Source organism: Plasmodium chabaudi (genome assembly GCF_900002335.3).
Source record: "Plasmodium chabaudi chabaudi strain AS genome assembly, chromosome: 2".
Classification (NCBI taxonomy): domain Eukaryota; phylum Apicomplexa; class Aconoidasida; order Haemosporida; family Plasmodiidae; genus Plasmodium; species Plasmodium chabaudi.
In genome coordinates, this window is record NC_030102.2 from 272,133 (window position 1) to 295,483 (window position 23,351).

At 23.6% G+C, this 23,351-nt stretch overlaps 5 protein-coding genes across 5 annotated transcripts; 1 reads left to right on the top strand and 4 right to left on the bottom strand.

Moving 5' to 3' along the window:
* Positions 1 to 894: 894 nt before the first annotated feature.
* On the bottom strand, positions 895 to 2,790 carry PCHAS_0206800 (apicomplexan amino acid transporter ApiAT9, putative; the record flags this gene model as incomplete). The annotated part of the gene is made up of 1 exon (XM_739444.2): positions 895 to 2,790. One exon carries the CDS (start codon positions 2,788 to 2,790, stop codon positions 895 to 897), a length of 1,896 nt encoding a protein of 631 aa, XP_744537.2.
* Positions 2,791 to 3,563: 773 nt separating this feature from the next.
* On the bottom strand, positions 3,564 to 7,079 carry PCHAS_0206900 (conserved Plasmodium protein, unknown function; the record flags this gene model as incomplete). The annotated part of the gene is made up of 1 exon (XM_739443.2): positions 3,564 to 7,079. The coding sequence occupies one exon, from the start codon at positions 7,077 to 7,079 to the stop codon at positions 3,564 to 3,566; it is 3,516 nt and encodes a 1,171-aa protein (XP_744536.2).
* Positions 7,080 to 7,600: 521 nt separating this feature from the next.
* PCHAS_0207000 (conserved protein, unknown function) lies at positions 7,601 to 8,422 on the top strand (the record flags this gene model as incomplete). The annotated part of the gene is made up of 1 exon (XM_736804.2): positions 7,601 to 8,422. The coding sequence occupies one exon, from the start codon at positions 7,601 to 7,603 to the stop codon at positions 8,420 to 8,422; it is 822 nt and encodes a 273-aa protein (XP_741897.2).
* Positions 8,423 to 8,704: 282 nt separating this feature from the next.
* Positions 8,705 to 10,153, bottom strand: PCHAS_0207100 (4-hydroxy-3-methylbut-2-enyl diphosphate reductase, putative; the record flags this gene model as incomplete). The annotated part of the gene is made up of 1 exon (XM_736803.2): positions 8,705 to 10,153. One exon carries the CDS (start codon positions 10,151 to 10,153, stop codon positions 8,705 to 8,707), a length of 1,449 nt encoding a protein of 482 aa, XP_741896.2.
* A 1,133-nt stretch (positions 10,154 to 11,286) lies between these two features.
* On the bottom strand, positions 11,287 to 20,414 carry PCHAS_0207200 (ubiquitin carboxyl-terminal hydrolase 1, putative; the record flags this gene model as incomplete). The annotated part of the gene is made up of 3 exons (XM_016798807.1): positions 11,287 to 11,626; positions 11,814 to 14,463; positions 14,639 to 20,414. 3 exons carry the CDS (start codon positions 20,412 to 20,414, stop codon positions 11,287 to 11,289), a joined length of 8,766 nt encoding a protein of 2,921 aa, XP_016653084.1.
* Positions 20,415 to 23,351: the final 2,937 nt, after the last annotated feature.

A 23,351-nucleotide genomic window follows, 5' to 3' on the forward strand; every position in this document is an offset into this window, starting at 1 on the left:
TATGATTACTAATAAAATAATATATTTATAAAATTATATAATGAATAAATAAAAACATAAAAAATGTAAATAATGGATAGCAAAATTAGCTGTAAAGGCAAATCTTCATTTTCTGTGTCAAATTAAATTTTTTCAAAAAAAAAAAAAAATAAATATATAGAAAACAACATATATATTTATTTATCACATATGTGTAAATATAATATGTGGCAAAACTTATTCGATTATTTTAAGTTTATATAATTTTAATAAATATTTGAAACGATAAATATTGTATATAACAACAGGACAAAAACATAATATGGTTTATTCCCATATTTATAAATCCATAACATATTTTTGTCCTCTTTTCATATCATTAAAATTGTAATTTTTTTATTATTAATTTATTTATATATATATATTTTTATTTATATGACTGTTTTTTTTGTGGTCTCATTTTAATAATACAAATTTTATTTTTAATTAAAAATTTTATTTTAATACGCCATCAATATATTTATTAAAAAAATTCGGAATATATAACATGTTTATATATTTTCATTTTTTTTTTTTTTTTTTTTTTTTTTTGTAATAATATCCCTTAAAATTTTGTAGGATATATTCGTCTTTTTCCTTAACTTATGTTAAGAAACGATTTGTTCTATACAACTATATTTCCCTGATTATTTTCGGAGCATGTATATTTTCATTTCATCTATAATATAAATTTAACAATTTAAATATTCAAAAAAAACGGCGGTATAATATATATTTCGTTTGTAATAATTCGCAATATTTTCTATAGCACTTAACTATTTCGTAATATATATACTGATGAAAAAGGTAGCAGTCTTTTATAATTTGATACATGAATAATAGTTAAGTTTATTAATTTTGAGGTTTTGGATTTGATTACCCTTCGAGAGTTCGTATTTCATCGTTTAAATGTCTTCGATATGTAAGGAATAAAGGTGGAAAGGTTGATATTAACAAAGCAATAACAACATATGCAAAGGGGTCAGGATTATTTTTATTTAAATCGACAATAAAATAATTATAAATAGGTATATTAAGTAAAGATAATAGACCACTAATCATACTTGTAGTCCCTGCTATTTTTCCAAAATGACATTTAGGAAACATAATTTGTATATAACAATATAATTGGGTAGTATAACATCCTGTAACTATTAAATAACAAAAGGAACTAAGATATGCAAATAATTTTATTTTAATTATTGCAAATATATACATAAATAAACTACTTATTAATAAAAAATATATTATAACTATTATATGAAATTTATTTATTAAAAATCCAAAAGATGCACAAGACAATATAGATAAAGGACCAAATATTTTTAATATAAATTGTATATCTGTATAATCTTTAAAAAATAATTTTGCACATTCATTATAATTAACTAATGATAAATTATATATTGTAAAATAATAACATATACTAATATATTTTAAGGAAAAAAATACACCTATTATTTCATTTAATAAATTTTTTAAACTTAATTTAAATTTTTTCCATTTTTTATTACTGTCTATATGAATTATTATATTTTGAATTTCTAATGGATTTGAATTATTATCTTTTTTTTCATCACCAAATCCATTTTGATAATTCTCTTCTGGTTTGTCTAATACTCCTACAACTTTATCACTCATTCTTAATGATATATTATTATAATATGTTTTACTATTTTCCTTTTTTGTCCCCCTTAAGGATATTATATCTTCCGATGATATTGTTGAATTTCTTTTTTTAATAACCAATTCGTCAAGGGGTGTTAAATATGAGTCACCAAATTTGTCACTGTCTTTTGAAGATATATGTCTACTTATTTTGTTCTCTCTATCAATATTATTGATGCTTGTATCTTTTTGTTTTGCTAGTACTTCATTACTTTTTATTTTACTACGTTGGCTAGTTTGATAAATTTCACTTTCATTTCCATCTTCACTTGGATGTTTACATATGGCATTACTTTTCTTTTCTGAAACTAAATACCCTTCTAACTCTTGAAGTGTATTATTACTTTTCTCTATTTCGAGTGGGGGTTGGGGGCAATTTATATGCTTGAATGGAAGGAAAATAGCTATAATAAAAAAAAATGGAATTAATATAATAAAGCAATATAAAAAACAAATATACTGAAAATATTCTGGATCTTTTTCTTTAGATAGTAAATCAAAAAATATGGGTATACTGAAACTTAATGAAGCACAACAACCTAATATTACAGTATATGTTGTATGATTTTTTGGAAATAAATAAATTAAATTAAGAATTGGTATATATGAAGAATCACAAGATAGACCTAAAAATATTGCACCAATTATTATTGTATTATTTGTTTCTTTTTGTAAACCTATTAAAATCCATGAAATTATATTAAATGTATGACCAATTAATGCTGTAATTTTGGGCCCAAAATAATCAAAAAATATACCAGATATAGCTGACATAATAAAATTCGAACTTATAATAATAGGATATAGTGCTTGAACTTTTTTGTCTTGTTCTTCACAACTATATGGTTTATCGTTGCCATCTTTCGAATTTAATTTTGCACTTACTCCATTGCATTGGTCTATGTACATATTTCCGTGATAAAAAAAATCAGACAATGAAATCCAATTAAAAAATATTCCAACACATGTAGTTATATATAAGCAAAATAATATTAACAAGCAATATTTTTTTTTTAAAGAAAAATTTACTATATCGACTTCTTTTATAAATCTATTTTTTAACGGCTTTTCAGTTTTTATTTCTTCTTTATTATATTTCTCCATTTCTAAAAAAAATTATTTTTCGTTGCGATTGTATCCTTCTTTCGTAACTCTATGTATAATATAGTTGACTGTGCATGATTGTATATATGTTTCGTTCGCATGCCGTATAGATTTTCCAACTTTCTCTTTCAAAGAATTATTATTGGTTTGGGGGATATTACTCACGATTTTTTCCCAATTTGATTTAGACAAATTTATTTACAATACGATCAAATAAATGGAAAGTCTTTTAATAATTTTTTTTAAAAAACAATAATGCACAATAGTTGGAATATATTTTTTGTGCATTTTATACGAATTTTTTTTCGAGCTTTTTTATTTATTTTTTTTAAATAAAAAGACAAAAACTAGGCCTTTTTGAATTGTAAACAAATAATATATTTCCATAATTGTTTTTTAAATCTATATATTTAAAAAAAGAAGAAAAACGCACACATAACAAATTATGCATATACACAGTCGTATAAAGAAAGCATACGCACCTGTATGAACAAACTCGAAAGCTATTAGTATGTATAGCTAGCTATATGAACGCAAATAAAAAAAATAAAATAAAAATAAAACAGTTTTTCCTGAACATGCAATAAATAATTATTGCTGGTAATAATATAGGACATATTTTAACTCAAAAAAAAATGTATTAAAAAAATATTTGCTTCACATATTTTGTGTGCATTTAGGAATATGCATCCCTTAAATATGATTATATTCTTGTGTTTTTAATTTTTCTTATTCATTTTCCCTTCATTTAGGCATATATTTCACTGTATGTTTCATTGAATATATTTTTCCAACTCCTTAATTGATCTAGACTGTAAAATGGAAAACCACGGTATTGCTACAAATTTATAATTATACAAAATATTTAGTACATTATTTCGAAATATCGTTTTTCCATTTTTTAATAATGGCATATCGTTATATATAATTTCATATTTGTTAGGGTCGTTTGATATGTTGTAATGATATATACCATCGATCTCTATTAATAAATATGGATTGCCATTTTTGAAAACTAAAAAATCTACAATTAAACCATGTTTCAATAAATATTCTGATTTGTGCATAATTTTTTTCTTATTGAAATAGCTAGAAATTTTATATTGAAAACTGGATATATTAGTTTGTTTGTTTCCCAATGCAAATTTCCGCTTTATAGATTCTTTTATTATATTAAATGGTATAAAAAAGGTAATAGGCATATTAGTAGTTATTTTATTTAAAACTAAAATATGTTTATTTTTTTTATAATATAAATTTAGGCTAAGCGATATTTGATATATCATATTATATTCCTCGTCTTTTAAGCATTTTTTATATTTAAATATTTTTTTTAATAATATGCACATTTTTAAAAAGGTAATTAAATGGCTTTCAAGGAACCAATTACATAATGATAGTGACCAAACACATTTTAGTATTGTTTTCTCTATATCTTCTTTATTGCATTCATTTGAAAAGCTGCTAAGTGTATTTTTGAATTGGGAACCTTCTATAAGGTATGATTCGTTGCTGCTATAAGCTCGTGTCCCAGAATTAACGTGATAGGCACCCACATCTTTATCAATATTACTATTTCTGTTTACATGATTACTATTTTTGGTATTATTGTTTATATTATTTTCAAATTTCGGAGTGGTACCGAAATTACTCTGAATAGTTGTTTGTACCATATCAAGGTTCTCCAAATTGCTAGCATTTTCTAGGCTTACAGTTTTCGCTTGCTCAATCGATTTTATTTCTTTAAATAAATTATGTATAGCGAAATCAAGTAGTGGTTTGTTTATAATATTAAAATGGTAAGATATATATAGGATAGTACTCAGGTTGTGAATATCAACATTGATAGAAGAAATTAATGCATCCAATAAATAAAGCATTAAGTCTTGATGAAATATATTATTTTTATAATGAGACAAAAATATTTGAACTATTGTTTCTAAATGTATATTTTGTTGGCCTTTTAATTTAAGTATAGACCAGAATTTTTTATAAAAATAGTCGTAATCCTTTTTTGATATATTATTTATACTATTAGAAAGAGCAAATAAAAAATTAGATAAGCCTTGCATTGAATCTATTTCTTTTTTTCTTGAAAATATAACATCTGTAAATTTGTATAAATAATTGAAACATTCTTTTTTTAAAATGGATAATTCTACAGAAGGTTCAATTTCTTTATTAGACGCATTGCTTATGTTAGTAATAGTGTCTTCATTGTAACTACTATTATGTTGTGATTCTACGTTTTCTCGTTTCATAAATTCATCAAATTTATCATTGTGTAAATTATTTTTCTTTGAAGAATCGGAACTAAAGGTGTAAAACAAAAAGTTGTCACTACCATAATATTTTATGCCTCTTTTTTCATACGCCTTAACAATATAACAATAAATAGAATAATAAATCATAATTATTTGTTTAATTTCGACACATTTATTATTTTCTATAATAAAATTAAGTAGGGTATCAAAAATAGTTAAATCATTATAACCTAAAATAAGTAAACTTCTAACTACCAAAATGATATTTGGCATATTTTTTGTATTAAAAAAAATCAAATTATTTTTTTCATTTTTAATAATTTCGTATATAAAAAAGTCAATAAATTTGTCATAATAATAATTAACATTTGCTAAGCTTATTAAAATATCAACAAAATTTCTCATATCATGATTTATATTAAATGTGCATGTATTTGGTGAATAAGAATTATCATTTTTTTTGCTAACCGTATAGTTAATACTATTATTGATACTATCATTTTGGTTGTTTAAGTTGGTTGTATAATTTATTTTAAAAAAAAAACATTCAATTAAAAAGTAATATAAATTTTTGTTAATAATTTTCATTCTTGAAAAGTCTCGAATTAAAGAAGCTATATCTCTTTTTGTTCCATCATAAAGCCATGTATTCCATTTTGCATAACCATTGGAATTAGTCATAGATAGATTATCCAGTTTTTTATTTTGCATTTGTTGGCTTGCACAATTTTGATCATCTAATGAAGCATGATTACATAGTAATACTAAGTTATAGTTACACATTTTGCCATTTACAAAATATACTTGGTCATACATAATTGCATTAATTATAGATGGTATAACATTGTTATTAAAAATTTGAATATTATAATTTACTAATATATTTATATATCTACATAATTCAAAAATAGAAAATTTTGAAATATAATTTTGGTCTTTAAATTTATTTATTAGTATATGGTTAAAGCTATTTTTTATTTCGATACACATATTTTTTTGGCATAATTCAAAAAAATTTATAATTATTTTAATATCTAAAGGTGTTTCATTTAATTTGTTTATTATAAATTTTTGCACATTTAAAAAGTTTGCTTTGAATATATTACATTCAAAAATGTTTAAGTCACCAGGTATAGAATGGTGTATCAGATTGGGGTGGGTATATTCCTTTTGTTTTTTAGGCCATATATTTACACTTTTGCTTCCAATTTTAATAGCAGAGTGTTGTGTGTATGCTTCTATCGATATATTAGTCTCTTTCTCATTTTTTGACAATTTAAATGGGGTAGCATCATTGGTAAATATTTGATCTTTTGGTGATTCATTTGCACAATCTGGATTTGCAACATAACGAAGATAATTATAAAAATTATTAGAATTTAACAACTTAAAATTTTGTATATCTTTAATATGGGTATCATCAAATTTGATGGATAAAATTGAAAAAAGGAATTGCCTTATATCGATGTCGTTATTTTTTTTAGATACTATATTATCATGTTTTATAATTAGATTAGCAATATGAATAAATAGATATTTCAAATTTAAAATAAATTTTCTTTCTATATTTGTTACCTTTTCATAATAATTTATGATTTTACAAAAAGACCAAATAAAACCAATAACATATTTTTCCTTTAGACCAAATAAAATATTTACATTTTTTTGTAAAATAAAAATTATATCAACAAAATTTTGACAAACTAATTGATTATTTCTTATATTTTTGGAACTTTCAATTTTATCTACATTCTTTACACCATTAATTAAATTTATAATTTTATTTTTTAAAATTAATTGATCATCTTTACTTTTTTTATTACTCACATTTGGATTCCCTTTCCCTGACCCATCATAAAAAATCTGTTCATGTAATAAATTTAAATTATCATTTTCTTTCCTACTATAGTAATTGTAATATCTACATAAGTATGGTATTTTGCCTATTGTCGTTTCTGTTCCATTTACATGAGACTTAAACGGTTTTACATTCTTCAAATAATTGTATATGTTTATTTTTTTCATAATATATCATCTTGCATTGTTATTTATTATATTTTTTTAAATTTTTCACATAAAAAATAGTATATCATGGTGATTGTATTTTTCCCAAGTATCATACATATGTATATAAATTTATTTTTATTGATATATATTTATTTGGTTGAGAATATATCAACGCGTATTGTTGGGAAAAGAAGGAAAAGCTTGATTTCTATCCCTTTCATCAAATACTATAAATTATAATTCTGTATATATAGTCAGAAATTCTTTAAAAAATATTTCAAATTATTTCCGATTTTGTGCATGCTTATTTAGCTACCTTTATTACAAAGTATGTATATACCCGATTTGGCTAGCTATTTTTTTCACTTCATTTCGTTAATTTCGCTGGCTTCTTAATAAATGAATTACGCATCCAACTTACAATTTTTTTCATCCTATTTATTTGTACACATATAGATATTCATTGGTTTTAAATTTTGATTTACATTTCTGTTTTTTCCAGATTTATATATCATAACAAATGTGAAAAAAAAAAAATTATGATACGACTAAGCACGGGAAATAAAAAAAGACTACTTTATTTATTAATATATATTTTATTTTTAAAGGGATCTATGAATATTTATATAAAGAAAGCTCGATATTGCTTAAGAGAAAATAATAATATATTTTATATAAAAAATAATATATTTAATTTTTTAAAAAAGGGAAATCGAAATATAACAACATATAATAATATAAAGAGAAACACAACAATGGATTTTTGTGAAGTAGATTTAGATGAGTTTTGTTATAAGCAATTTGATAAAACAAATAAATCATGTTCTCATATCCCATATGATAAAAATGAATTTATTAATAAGGTAAATGAACTTATAAAGGATAAAAAAATAAAAGTAGTACCTGGTTATGCAAGTTTTTGCAAACACATATTTGTAGAAAATTTTACTGATGCAACAATTGATGCAATTGAAATAAATAGTAATAATCGAGCATTGATAAAAACAGATTATATATCAAGAAGGGATACAGAATTACCTGTCCTTATTAGATGGATATCAAAAAAAGATGTTAAAGAAAATATGAAAGCAAAATATTTAGATTTAATTTTATATTCACGTGAGCAAATAGAAAAAGAAAATCAAGAAACAAATAATATACCAAAAGTAAAATCAACTTGTTTATATTCAATAATTTCTATTAAGCCACAAAATGAAGATTATGAATTACCTATGACACCAATCACTATGCTCCGAAATACGTTAATAACCGAAGGGGGTAGTGGAGTTAGTTTAAACAGAGAGAAGTACCTTGAATCTGTTAAGTATTGGAGGAATCACGTCTCTATATTTGATAATTAAAAAGGGTTTCTACCACCTTACCTTTTTTCATGCAAATATAGCATACTTTTCATATGTGTAAATAGGATGCTTTCCTATTATATATATTTTTTTAAGTATTGTATATACTGTTCATGTTTATTATATAAAAAAATTCACATTTTATGAATGCAAAACAAGAGAAATGGTTTGAGCAAATATACACTATTAATGTGTGTAAAAATAAGCTCTAAAAAAGGGAAAATATTTAAAAACATTTTTAACAAAATATGCAAATAAATTGTTGAATTATATTAGTTATGGTTATGATTCTTTCTCATTTTTCTGCTTGATCATATTTATAAGTTCTTTGGGTAGTTTCCATTTAGGAACTGTTTCTTCAACACCATCAAAAATGCTTAGCTTATAGTTGTATGGCGGGCTTGTTAGTACGGTGACAAATTGCTGAGTTAATTCATCTGGAGTTGAAGCAGCAGATGTTAAAGCTATTTTTTTGACATTTTTGAGAGACGAAAAATCAAAATCATTAACTGTATTTACTAATATAGCATCTGTATTTCTTATTTGTGATGAATAAACTAATTTTTTTGCATTTGAAGAGGATTGGCTACCTACTACTATAGTAAGATCACATTCTGTACATATTTTTGTAAGAGCCTTTTGCCTATTTGTAGTAGCATAACATATAGAGCCACTTGGTATTGTTTCAATATGTGGATATTTTTCTTTTAATTTATTAACAATTAATGAGCAATCATCTATACTTAATGTAGTTTGTGTTACTAAAAATAGTTTTTGATTTTCGGGGAAGTTCAAATTATTAACTTGTTCAACATTTTCAACGATATATGTCGAATCAGGTGCTTCATTATAGGTACCTACAACTTCAACATGATTTTTATATCCTATTAAAATAATTTTATATCCTTCTTTTGCTTTTAATTTAACATATACATGTACTTTATTAACTAATGGGCATGTTGCATCGATTTCTATTAATTTTTTTTTTTTAGCTAGCTCCCTAATTTGTGGGCTTATTCCATGTGCAGAATAAATTAATATACTACCATCTGGTACTTCATTCAAATCTTCAATAAAAATAGCTCCTTTACTTTCTAAATCTTTACAAACAATATCATTATGAACAATTTTATGTTTTACATATATATTCGTTTTAAAAGTTTTCAAGCATTCTTCAACAGTTTCGATTGCTCGACTTACTCCTTTACAAAACCCTCTTGGATTTATTAAGTACAAAATTTTATCATTATTTTTTTCGTCATCATTTGTTTCGGAACTATTTGTGTTGACTTGAGAACTGCATGTACCACATCCTCCACCGCATTTCGTCTCGTTTAATTTTTCATTTCTATTGGTGTGCATACCCAAAAAATAAATGTCTTTATTTTTTTTACTCTTAAAGGGATTTACTTTGAATTTATAATTTATTGCATAACTATTTGATCGTCGAAAAATGTTAATATTTCCATTTTTTTGATAATTGTAATTCCCAACTCTATGAACAAACCCATATTTGTTAATATTTTTCCATTTGGTTACAGTAGGTATTGAGAAGTTTGAACGCACATTTAGCATCCCATACATTGGGTTATGAAATGCATCATGTTCTATTCTTTTTCCTTTTACGAATATAAAACAAAAAAAATAAATAAAATATATCACTAAGCAATTTGAAAATACGAAACGTATTATATTAATTTGTTTTAGAAATGTCAATATCGAGTCATGCATTATTCATATTGTGCATATATAAAACTTATATGTTTGTTCGTTCTCATTTTGCTTCTTAATATGGTAACATAAGTTTGTATTAGCTTGAAAATAAATAAATATCATACATATATTAAAACCAACACATATGGAGCTGTTCAATATGCATGTGTATGTATATATGAGGTGGCTGTTTCGATTTTCAACTAAATATAACGTATACTCTTTCTCCTAAAAATGGTGATAAAATTGGGGCTGGTTAAGTTGAAAATTTTCTGTTTTAAAAATAAAAAAAACAAATGAAGAAACAATGTGAATAGGCTTGGCGCTTCCATATATTGACTACACTATAATGCTTGTTTGTAGTTAGAGAGTACTTTTATTTTTACATTCATATAATTAATATACAAGGTATATACATATTTTTTATATGATCGATAGAGATACAAGCTTGGTAAAATTTTTATAATATGAAAATAAAAAAATTAGAGTTCGCAAAATAAAAAACATATTAATGGAAATCAGGAAATACATAAAAATGTGATAATTAAAAAAATGCAAGTATTATTCTTTGAGAGTGGGGTGCAAAAAATGTTTAAAAGGGTTAGAGAATAAAATCGTTGTGATATATAATATTTTAAAATAATTTAATTATTTAAAAATATGTTAAGAAGTAAAAATGTAGATATTATAAATTAAGAAAATAAAGAAAGGATTTAATTAATAGGATTAACCAAATAATGAAATGTATTTAACTTTGTAGAGTTGGAAAATAAGAAAAAAAAAATTGTCGATGTGAAACCCGTTTAGGTTTACCTATGCATAGAAAAGTATAGGATTTATTGTTGCCATAATTTTGCTTGAAATTATTAACAAACTTTAAATTGAATTAAATAAAAATAAGTTATCAAATATATGTAATATACAATAACAAAGAAATGAAAACTATAAAAAAACTAGATTTCATAGAGCAAATACTCATTAATTAATTAGGCGACAAAAAAGATCGCACACATTATATATACATATATATATATACAAACATAATCGGAAAAACTAAACAAAAAATATAACTTAAAAAGGGTTTTCGTTCAAAGGTGCACGTATATAAAATAATAAAGCGTTAGCAAAATTGTTGCAATTTTGAAATATGATTAAAAGTATAAGCTTGGGGAATCGGGAGCTTGTTTGCAACGATAAAATAAAACGTAAGGAGTGTGATCATTTGATGGATCTTTAGAAATTCGGTTTATGGATTTGGAACTAACTTTAGTAATAGCTGAGTCGTCCATTTGATACCATTCATTTTTTGAATTGTCACCTTTTTCGGATTTCTTTCCGATAAAATAATAATGACCTGATGATGCTGACACGCCACTGTGAATTATTCCTCCATACAATCGGTAATCAAAATTGTTTACAACTATCTTTTTGTTGATCTTGACGTGCGTTTTTATTTTCTTCTTTTCGTTGGAGCTAAACGACCAGTTGTACCTGAAAGTGGGAAGGAGTGGAAAATGGAAAAATGACGAAGTGAAAAATTGACGAAGTGAAAAATTGACGAAATGGAAAATTGAAAAATGAAAAATTGACGAAGTGAAAAATATTTTTTTTTGCTTTTTTTTGGATTTTTTTGGATTTTTTTGGATTTTTTTGGATTTTTTTGCATTTTTTGGTTTACCTGTTCAGAATTAGTATGAGGTGGCAGGGGGGGGATATGATTTCGTTCCACTTGAGGGCATTTCGCCTTTTGTTGCATTTCGAGCATTTGTATTTATTGTTTCCATAAATTTTTTCTTTTTGAATATATGTATCAAAGAATTTTTGGATAGACTGTTTTTTACTTGACTTTGCAGGAACATGAAATGATAAATCGTGGATAATTTCTTCTTTCTTTGAAATAAAAAAACATTTTTGGCATTGAACTTTTTGTATAACAACTCCTGAAAATATTAATCTTAGAAATTTTTTTTCTGATCCTCCTAATTGTTCAAATGTATATCTAAATAATTCTGTAACATCTTGTTGATTTCTATTGTTAAGTTCTTGAGGTAGTATACCTAAAATATTATCTGGTGAAACATATTTTTTATTTGTTGTAGTCATTAATTTAAATAATATTTTCAACTCATATAAAAATCGTTTTGAAAGTAAGTTTGCATTATTATTATTATTATTCATGTTTGTATTGTTCAGGTTAAATGATAATTTATTTTTGATGGGCATTTCGTTAGAGATATTTTTATTATTTATGTGTTTTAATTCTTTATTATCATCAATATTAAAAATGTATAAATTAACAACAAATGAAACAGTACTATATAATGCTTGTAATAAACTATTTAAGTAGCAAGTATTTCCTAAATTTATCAAACCAACAGGTGGGTGTCGTAATTTTCCTTTTTGCATTTTTTTTAATTCAGTCGTATCAATTGGTAACATTAAATATTTGGGTCGTTTTTGTATTAACTTATCTGAACTAACATGTTTATTTTTTTCTATAGGATTATTAACTATATTTATTTCTTCATAATTATTATTTGTTGTAGCATTAACAAGAGATATTCCTTTTCTTTGTATAATATCTAAATCGTTTTTTTTATCTTTTACAAAGTTTTCATATTCATCTGGTCTCATATTGTTATTATTTCTGTTGTAGTTAACAGTATGTCCATTGGTTTGAATTGTTCTACGATTATTTAATATTTCATTATTGCTATTATAATTGTCATCATTATTCATTCCTTTAGCACTTTCAATGTTAGTTAACTTTTTTGAGGATCCAAAATTTTCTTTTTTCTCTCTATCTAATTCTAAATTTATATAATTCTTTTGTGATTTTTTATCCACCATATTATTTGAATTATCAGCATCTTCATAGGAAACAGTAGGAAATTTTTTAATTCCATTGTTTTGAGGAGTGCTTGATCGATTATTATGTCTATACTTATCTTCTTCAAAAGTTGGTGATCCTTCTTTATTATTATAATTGTTTGATACATCTTTTTTGTTTTCAATTTTATATTCATTAAGGTTTTCATCAATCATATATTTTCGAGTAGTGTTAGAATTTTTGGATATTTTGTTTTCTGCATTTTCATTATCTTGTATATTATAAAGTAAAATATTTTCATTTTGCTCATTGACTTTTGAAATATTATTATTTTCTTTATGTTGAGTTTTATTACTATGATTTTCTTCTTCCCCATTATCTTGTTCTTCTTTACTATTTTGATTTTCATTTTTTATTTTTTTTTTTTTTTTTTTTTTATCTTCCGATTTTTTATTTTCATCACTATTTTTCAAAGAAGTAGGATAGTCCGGTAAATTATTAAAATGTAAGTTTGTAATATATTCTTTAACATTACAAATTTTATTTTTACCTTTATCAAAATAATTATCATCACTGCTATTGTCATTATCTCTAAACATGTCATCATAAGTAATACCGTGATCACAATTTTCATTTGTATTAAATAAAGAGCTAGGTCTAAAATAATTAATATTATTAATATTATTAATTATATTTTTGTGAAAATTATTATGTGAATCAAATTCGGAATAATCATGAGGATGTTGCTGATTTTTATTATGTGAATCTTCAAATTTTTCAGAATTTTTTTTTTTTTTTTTTTTATTTTTTGGGTTAAATAAATCTGGTGTTGGCAAATCAGAATCTAATGATAAATCATTCTGTTTATGTTTAAAAAAGTTTTGTTTTGAATTGTTATTTTCTATTGATATGCTGTGAGAGAAGCTTGTTTTATAATCATGTGGGTTATATTGGGTAGAAAAATTATTAAAAGTATGATTTAGATTCTTATCTTTTGAAGGGAAAGAGAAATGATCTACTTCAGGTAATGATGTATTACTACGAGTGTATGGATGTAACATAGGATTACTTCCAATATTATTTATATTTTTATTATTTTGTAAGTTTTCTAAATTATTTATAATTGCATTTATGAGTTTAATAATTTCTGGATCAATTTCATGTTCAATAAACTTCCATAAAAAATAATATTTTTTGAAAAACGGAATAAAATAAACTAAAACGATATGAGAATGTCGAAATATTTTTAAACCCAATATTTTATGATTTATGAAATAGTAAAATTGTTCTAAGCATGCTTTTGCATTTAATAAATTTGATATCCTACATATGACAATTTTTATACATATGCCTAAAAATACCAACAGTTTCAGTTCATTAGCATCACTACAACATATCATATTTTTTTCCTTTTTGCTTTTTTGGATTATGAACTTAAGCATATTTTTTATTCCGATCGTGTTTTCCTTGGCCTGTTCGATTTCCTCTCGGTTTTCTGCTGCAAAGAGAATGGGAATGTCAATGTGAGAGTGGGCGAAGAACGAAACGAGTGCAACAAAGAAAATGCAAGTGAAACAAAGAAAATGCAAGTGAAACTAAACAAGTGGGCCTAAACCGATGCATGGCAAGCATGACAAGCAAATGGTGGGCGTGGCATCGGGCGCCGAACATACCTGATTCAATGGATTCGGAGGGGTGGGTTCCGTGGGAATCGTGATTGTGATCGCGAGGGGAGTGCATTAGGTTTTTTGAACTCACCTCAGCATTAACAATATCATTAAAATTGAACTCTTTGATAATATTTTCAACATCAAAAAGATTGAAATCATCAGATTCATCATTGTAATTACCTTTGTTTTGTGATTCAGCATATGTTGAAGAAGCTTTGGATGAAAGTTTATTATAATTTCTGTTTGGGAAACTTATTGCAGAAACACCACTAGTATTACTCATCCTTTTAAGATAAATATTTTGACCAAATTGAGAATTAGCTGTAAATATATATTCATAAAATGTTTTTAAAAATATAAGCATAAAATCGTAATAATAATTATTAGTATTCTTGTTTGATAAAGTGAAATTATGTATTTTCTTTGTGTCCCAAAATAATATGCACATTATATTCCATATAGATATAAACTGATTAATATTAATTTGATTTTTTTCAATAAATTTTTTTGAATATAATTTTAATTCATGTTCGTCTATTAAATATAAAGTATATATAATATCATTCGAACAGTTTTCTTTATATTTTATTAAAAATTTTAAAAAATAATTAAAACATGCTTTTGTTATATTTTTATTATGTTTTTTTTCTGCTTTAAGCAAATTAAATAAATTTTTTTTTTTATTAAAATCATCATTTTTATTATTTATCCAATTATAAATTAATTTTAAGAAATATTTTTTGGGTCTAGAACAACGGATATTTAACCAGATAGAAATAACTAAGCTTCTTATTTTACTTTCAGATAGCATTTTAATATTTTGAATATTTTCATTCGTTAAACATATTTTTAATAACATTTTACATTCATTATATCCTACATATTTATTACTTTCAATTTTATTCCAAATCTCATCTATTTTTCTTTCTGATTGTTTATCTGATTCGTTATTTTTATTTCGTTCTTCTATTTTTTCATTTGGACAATAAACATAATTATCCATTGAATCTCCACTTGAATTATATGATTCAAAAAAATTATCACATATAATATTTTTTGCTTTGTTTTTTCTTTTTGTCTTTTCATTTCCTTCTATACCATCTAAAGTTGAATTACCACGTGTGTCATCTTTTTCGCTAATTAAGCTGTTTATATCTCCGTTTTTTTCGCTTTTCAATTTTTCATTTTTCAATTGTTCGTTTTTCAATTTTTCTGCCTTATCCTTTCCAATCGAAGCATCTTTAAATTTGAGAGGCTCGTCAAAAAGTTCATCGTCACAAGTATAACTTTTATGTTCATCATCTGAATTTGAAGAGTTTGAAAATTTATATTTGTAAAATAGATATGTTTTTAAAAACCATTCGGCATAACGAAAATCTATTTTGTCATTAAATAAGTAGACGAGATCTTCGGGTGAGAATTTTCTTTCAAATAAATCATTATCTAATATAAATAAATAAAACAAGCAAATAATACAAGATACATATAATTGTGGGTATATATAAAGTGTATTTAAAATTTCATCCATGATTTTTTTTTTTTCTTCACTAGAGGAATAAAATAATATTTTTCGAATTTTATTAATTTTATTATCATTTGTTAATTCTAAAGATAGTAGAATATTTTTAACAATTTTAAAATTGTCAACAGAATATAAAAAGTTTTCACTATTTTCATAAATCTCATCATCTTTTTCATCATATTTATTTATGTTGTTATTTTCATTTTTTTCTTCATCACTAAATTGTGGGTTTAATTTGTTTATTCCAAATTCATTTATCATACTTTCATTTGATCCTGTTCTAGTTAAATTATAATTAAATTTTTTTCGAAATTTTACAGATTTTTCATCATCTTCAATATGATCTGTATGATCATTTATTAATTCTTTATTTATTTTTTTCCATTTATATTCAGCATGTTTTTTATGTTTACTATTTTTTTCATGTTTTTCATTTTCATGATATTCACGTTTGTCTTTATAATATCTTCGATCTCTTTCATCTGGATTTCTTCTATATGTTTGAAAATTTGTATATTCATCTATGTCGTTATGTCCTGCCTTTTCACTATACCCATCACTTATTTGTGCTGTTTCATGAGGATCTCCATATTCATTTATACTTCCTTTTCTTCTTGAAATATGATAAAGTTCTGCAACATCGTTATTTCCTCTTTTATAAGAATCATCAATTTTTCCATATTTTGTATCTCCCTTATTATTTATAAATTTTTGCAATATATCAAAAGAGCTTAATTTTTTTTTTTCATTTTTTGCATTATTTTCATTTTTTTCATAAAATTTATCTACCCCATTTTCCCTTTTTAACGAATCATTATTTTCGACATTCTTTTTTTCTATTAACTTTTTTAAATGAAAAAAATTACTTGAAAAAAATCCAAGACCTTTTGTAGTGTAGCCATTATTATTATGTGCAGTAGAGTTATCATTATTATTTTCTAAAAAATAATTATTTTCTTTATCTTCATGCTTATGATGTTTTTTTTTTAAACTATTATTTATTGGTTCATCATAATTTTTATTTAAAAGAATTCCATCCATATATTTTTTTTCATTTTTATTATAAATTCGTTTTAACTCATTTTCACTACTACTATAGTTATTATATTCTTCGATCGAATAAGGATTATATGATTCATCATAATTTTCCATATGATTTTTTTTATGTTTACGTTTATCTTCATCATAATTTCTATTATGTTCATAATTGGGGTAATCCATTTTTTCTTTATATTTTATTTTATCTTTTTCTTTAAGTTTATCTTTTTCTTTTTTATCATCTTTTCCATTATGTTTTCCTTTTTTTCCATCATCCCAATGAAGGAACTTTCTAATATCACCTTTTCTTTCATCGATATGTTTATCATGTTCTGTTAAAATATTATTTTGAGCTATCTCTCTCCTTAATCTATCTATTTGTTCGTTTATGTTATCTTCTTTTGAAATATGAAGATATGGTTTATTTATTTTTTTTTCTATTTTATTAACTGAATATATATCTTTATTATTTTCATTATTAAGGTTATATAAATCGTCTTTATTTTTTTTTTTTAAATTTTCATTATCCCAAAACGAACTAAAAAAGTTATTTATATTATGTTCAAATTTAACATCATCTTTTAATATATCATTTGTTTTTCGATTATCTTTTTTTTTTTTTTTTTTTTTTTTATAATTTAATTCATCTTTTTCGATTTCATTATCTTCCTTTTGTAAATTTACTATATGTTGATTATTTTTTTGTTTATCAAAGAAATTAAAAAAACTAAGTTGCATAGCTTGATCATTTTCATCGTCTTCTTGTCCACTTTGAGTGTCATCTACTGTAGAAATTGAATTTTTAAAACTTTCATTTGTCATATATATTTTTTTTTTCTTTGAATGTTTACTTTCTTTTTTTTTCTGTTTTTCATTTATAATTGTCAAATATGGATCATTATATTCTTCATCTTCTTCTTCGTCTTCTTCAATAAATTTTGATTCCCATTCTTTTATATCACTATCATTTGGATCGTCTTCTTTTTTGTTTTTTTTGCTACTATGCTTAGTATGTTTTTTTTTAACTGAGCTTGAACTTTGTCTTACTGATTTTTTTTTCGTTGTCTCTTTATGATGCTTGCTATGTTTTATTGGTGGATCTAATTTACATAGTTGATCATCTAAATTATTTATATTAAAGTCTGTATGTTTTGTTATATTTTTTATTTTTTTCACCAATGTAGGATCGACATTTTTATATTTATTTGTTTCTTTATTTTCTCGTATATGCTTCTTAACCTTTCCATTTACATATTCTTGGAGCACTTCTTTGGCTTCATGAATTGAATCATAACCTTCTTTTTTATCTTCGGTAAAATACGAAAGACTAAAATTGTCATCGTTTAAATGTTTTGAATCAAATGTATTTTCAGTATTATTATTATTATTTTTTTTTTTCTTTTCCACCTTTTTTTTTTTAGTATCTTTTTTTCGATGTTGTTCGGTTAAGCTTTTATTTATTTTACTGTAATTTTCATGATCCATTTCGTTAACTTCACTACTTTCATCAGAGCTAGCTTGATGCTTCTTAACTTTTTTTATCTTTCCATTTACCTCTTCCACATTCTTAGCACTCTGTATCTTACTACTACGATCCTGCTTTGACAAATAAAATGAATTATTTAAATATAAGTCCTTTTTTTTATTATCTTTACTATTTTCATCTAAAATGTTTATATACAAATTTGGATCATCCGTTTCTTTTTCTATTTTTTTTATTTTTAAATTATCTGATTCAGTTATGCCTTTTTTAATTTCTGTATTTGTTCGATTATTTTTGGGAGAACTACTTTTATATTCATTACGATCAATTGGGTGATGTTTTTTTTTTATTGAATCATTGGAAAACTGAGTTTTACCAACGTGTTCGATATTATTTTTTTTTGAAATTTTATGATCATCATAATTGTCATTAATTATGCTGGCTATACTTGTGTTGCTACTTGATTTTTTTTCTTGTAGTTGTGTGATTGTATTTTTTTTTTGTATATAATGATTTTCTTTTTTTTTAGAAATCTCATCGATATTTTTTTCATTTTCTGGGGCACTAGCATCATTCATTTCTTTTTCTTTATTTTGTTTCCTTTCTTGATTTTCGAATTCTTTATGTTTAATCTCTTTTTTTAATTCCATATGTTCCTTCTCCTCACCCAAATTAGTATCATTATTTTGGGTTTCTACTCCGTTTTCTTTATCATTTTCATTTCCCCTCTCACGCAAAAGGCTTTTATTTTCATCTTCTTGAACATCATTATTGGTTGGGTAATTTAACTGGTTTGAGAAATGTGGATGATCGGTTTCGTCTACTTTGTTATCCATTGTTTCATGTACTTCTTCGCTAACCTTTTCGCTAGTCTTGTTTACATCCGATATAACTGCATCATCGTTTAAATTATATGCAGCTGAATAATCGGGATTTATATGATTACGTGGTGTTGCATTTTTATCTACATTTTCATCAAAGGGAATTTTCATGTCTTCATTGCGTTCGCTTCCATTTTTATCGCTATAATTATTATCGTCTTCCAAAATGGTCGGCATTGGATTGAAACTTTCTTTTATCATAGTTTGATTATATGAAAATAGGGATTGTAAATTTTTATATTCCCTTATAAAATCTTCATAGACATTATCTTTGACGGATCTTTTCTTTCTACCACTCTCATGTTCATCACTGTCCTCCCTTTTATTTGGCTTCCCAATATTTTCATCTTTATCTTGATTTTTATTTAACTGTTCATTAGTGTTTTCAAAATGATCATTAACATTTTCATCTGTAACTAATAAATTATTATTTTTTTCAAAATCACTTTCGACATTTTTTACAATATTATCATCATTCCCTTTGGGATCAAGACGATTATTAGGATCTTTATTTTTTATATTCATTGTATTTTGTTCATTGTCATTTAAATTAGTTTCTTCTATTTTATTAACTTCATTTGCATGAAAAATATCTGAATTATTATCCACATTTGGTGGCAAAAATTCAAGTATATCATTTTCAAAAGAGTTACTAGTATTTTTTTTTTTTATATTAACATGATTTTGGTCATCATTATTAACATTGTGATTTTCATTTATATGATTAGGTTCTGGATTATCAAATGGAAATGACTCATCAAATTGTGTGCCCCCCTTTTCCCCTTCACAATTATTAATTTCATCACTAGGGTCTCTAATTTCTAGTTTTTTGTTTTTCTTTTTGTTCTTGTCCATCTCTTTGTATTACTAATATGATAATTAATTTCACTATATATGATTTCTCTTTTATTATTATAATTTTTTTTTAGTTTTCCTCCTTAGTTTAATAATTTTCGGATATGCTTGTGAAGATAATATTATTTGATTTCATTTTACCTCCACATTATGAAATACTTTAAATATTTTTCTTTCATACAAGATATATATATATGTATATATATTTTTGTCACCTAAAATAGGAATATAGAGAGAAAAATATTTACTAGCTATATCAGTAGAAATGATTTATTATAAAAATATCATCGTTTTCATTTCCTGATTGTATATAACTAATAAATAGTATAAAGGTATGCAAATTTATATATTTTTTTCTTTTTTTTTCGTCTTGTTTTTTTTATTTTTTCAAACAAATTCCATAAATTATGGATTATATTATTCCCTCTTATAATTTATAGAAATCAATGATATATTATCAAATAAAATCGAAATTATTTTAAAAAAAATTTTGTTTTTTATTTAAAATTTATCTCATAAAAAATTGGTATTATATATATTTTTATTTCTTACTATATATATTTTTTATTTTTTTCTTATATATATGCATATATTATTATTTTTATTTTTGGCATATATTTTTCTCGTATACCTTTCCTTGTAGTACAAGTACTACTTTTTTTTTTTTCACAATCATAAATATTGTTCCTACAATTTCTAAATTCCATTTTTTTATATTCTTATTATTTATTTTTATCATTCTATAATTTTTATTATTATTAAGTTATTCTAAATTTTATTTATTTTTATCTTTCGATTATTTATTCTATATATATGACCAATTTTATGGTACTATATTTGATAAACTCTTGTTGTTGTTTTTTATTTTTACTTTTTCTTTCCCCTATGGTCTAGCATTTTCAATAATATGAAATTTTATTATTTTTAAATTCAAATTATAAAAATTATACACAGTTATATAACTTTTATACTTTCAATTTGATATTCTCTAGCATTTTAAATATGTTTTTTTTTACCCTATACTTTTGAAAAAAAAATTATGCATTCTTTTATCAAAAAATATAAGTTTTTCATTTATTTTATAAATCGGCCTATTCAGACGGTTTATTCGAGCTGCATTCTTTGTTTATTATCACCTCATCATTGCAAAATTTAATATATTTGTGATGGTATATTCTTTATTAGACCGATCTAGTACATTTATCATTTTTTTACAACAAAATATTATTCCTATTTGCCACCTTTTTCTATCTTATTTTATGTTTCCCCTATAAGTTTACATCGTTTTTTATTTTATTTATATATAAGACGGTTAGTCTTACACAAGACCATATAACATGTCAAATAATGACCATTTTGTGATAAAGTGCGGCTTATTTTATTGCACCACCTACCTATGTGTATCGCATAGATGAGCAAACAAAAGGGCACTGGACACGCATATGCATGCTACATATGATGCTACATATGCTTCATGGGTACATAATTTATTTTAAGGGTTATAAAATTTTATTATTTTTCATTTTACGACAATCGAAACGAGGGTAATTTTTACACAATATAATCCTATTCGTTTTACGTAATTTTAAAAATTATGTATCGAATTGCTTTATGATTTATTTAACAATTCGTTGAGAATAAAAAAAAACGGTTTTGCATTCGTTGTATGGATTGTAAAATATGGTCAGCATTTTTACATTTCGATATTTATGGAAATTAATTTATTTTTTTTAATTTGTGATATAAAAATATTATAATTTTAAAGCTCGAAAATTAGTATATGAGAAAGAAGGACACACAAAAATATATAAAAATTCTTATTCCCCTTTATTTATATAATACTATGTAATGTCCCGTTTTTTTAGTTGCTTCTTTTTATGCATTATTGTAAATTATGTATGGAAGGGAAAATCATGGTAACACATGCCTACATATACATATTTTTACTATACTATTTATAATCTAATATAGAAAAATAATCAATTCGATTTTCCATTTAGTAAATATTCAATGATCAGTTGGTGTCATAACAATTTCCTTCGACCCTAACCAAAACCAATATGACTAAAAATGAAGTTCGTTTTTAAATAAATTTTTTCATACTAAAAAAAGTAAATGAAAATAGAAAATTATTAATATAGAAAAAAAATGATTATAATTTTTTTCTATGCTTCATTCGTTTGAAAATATAATAACACACTTTTTTGAATTATTTTATTATTATTATTATTATAATATTTATATTGGTGGTGTACTTTTTAATTAAATTTTTATTGCATAATTTACAAAAAAAACTTTTAACGTTTTTTCGATTTTCATTTCGTAAAATAAATCGTTTATTTCTTTTTTTTCTATTTCTACATATTTTATGTGCAATTTTTTTTACTATGATTTTGTTGTTAATTGATTATTTTTATTTAGTGCTTAATGCAATTGCTATATTTATGATGTAAATTATTTATGGATCCTTTTTTTTTTCACAATTTTTGTGAATAGCATTTAGTTGTATATATTATAATTCTCTTTATATGCGTGCATGTAATAATATTAAAGGCTATTTTCTATAAAATAGAAAAAAAAGTATTTATAATTTGTAGCTAAATCGGGGAATCGAAAAAAAGAAAAAAAAAAACGGACACACATAGTTACATATATGTTATGAGAGCATTTGTGATTTATCTATATTTTTTTAAATCGTATATGTCGAAAATTTTAATAATTAAAAAATTTGATAAAATTAATGTAAATATTGCCACCAATTTTTTTAATTATAAATTTTTTTAATTTGTAAAATATGTACACAAATATATATTAAAATTTTTTATAGATTTAACCGATTTTCATGTTATAAAAGATGTTATATTGAAAATATTTAATAATATAAAACAATAAAAATAAAAGTATATAAATCTATAAATAAATGAAAACAATGAGAAA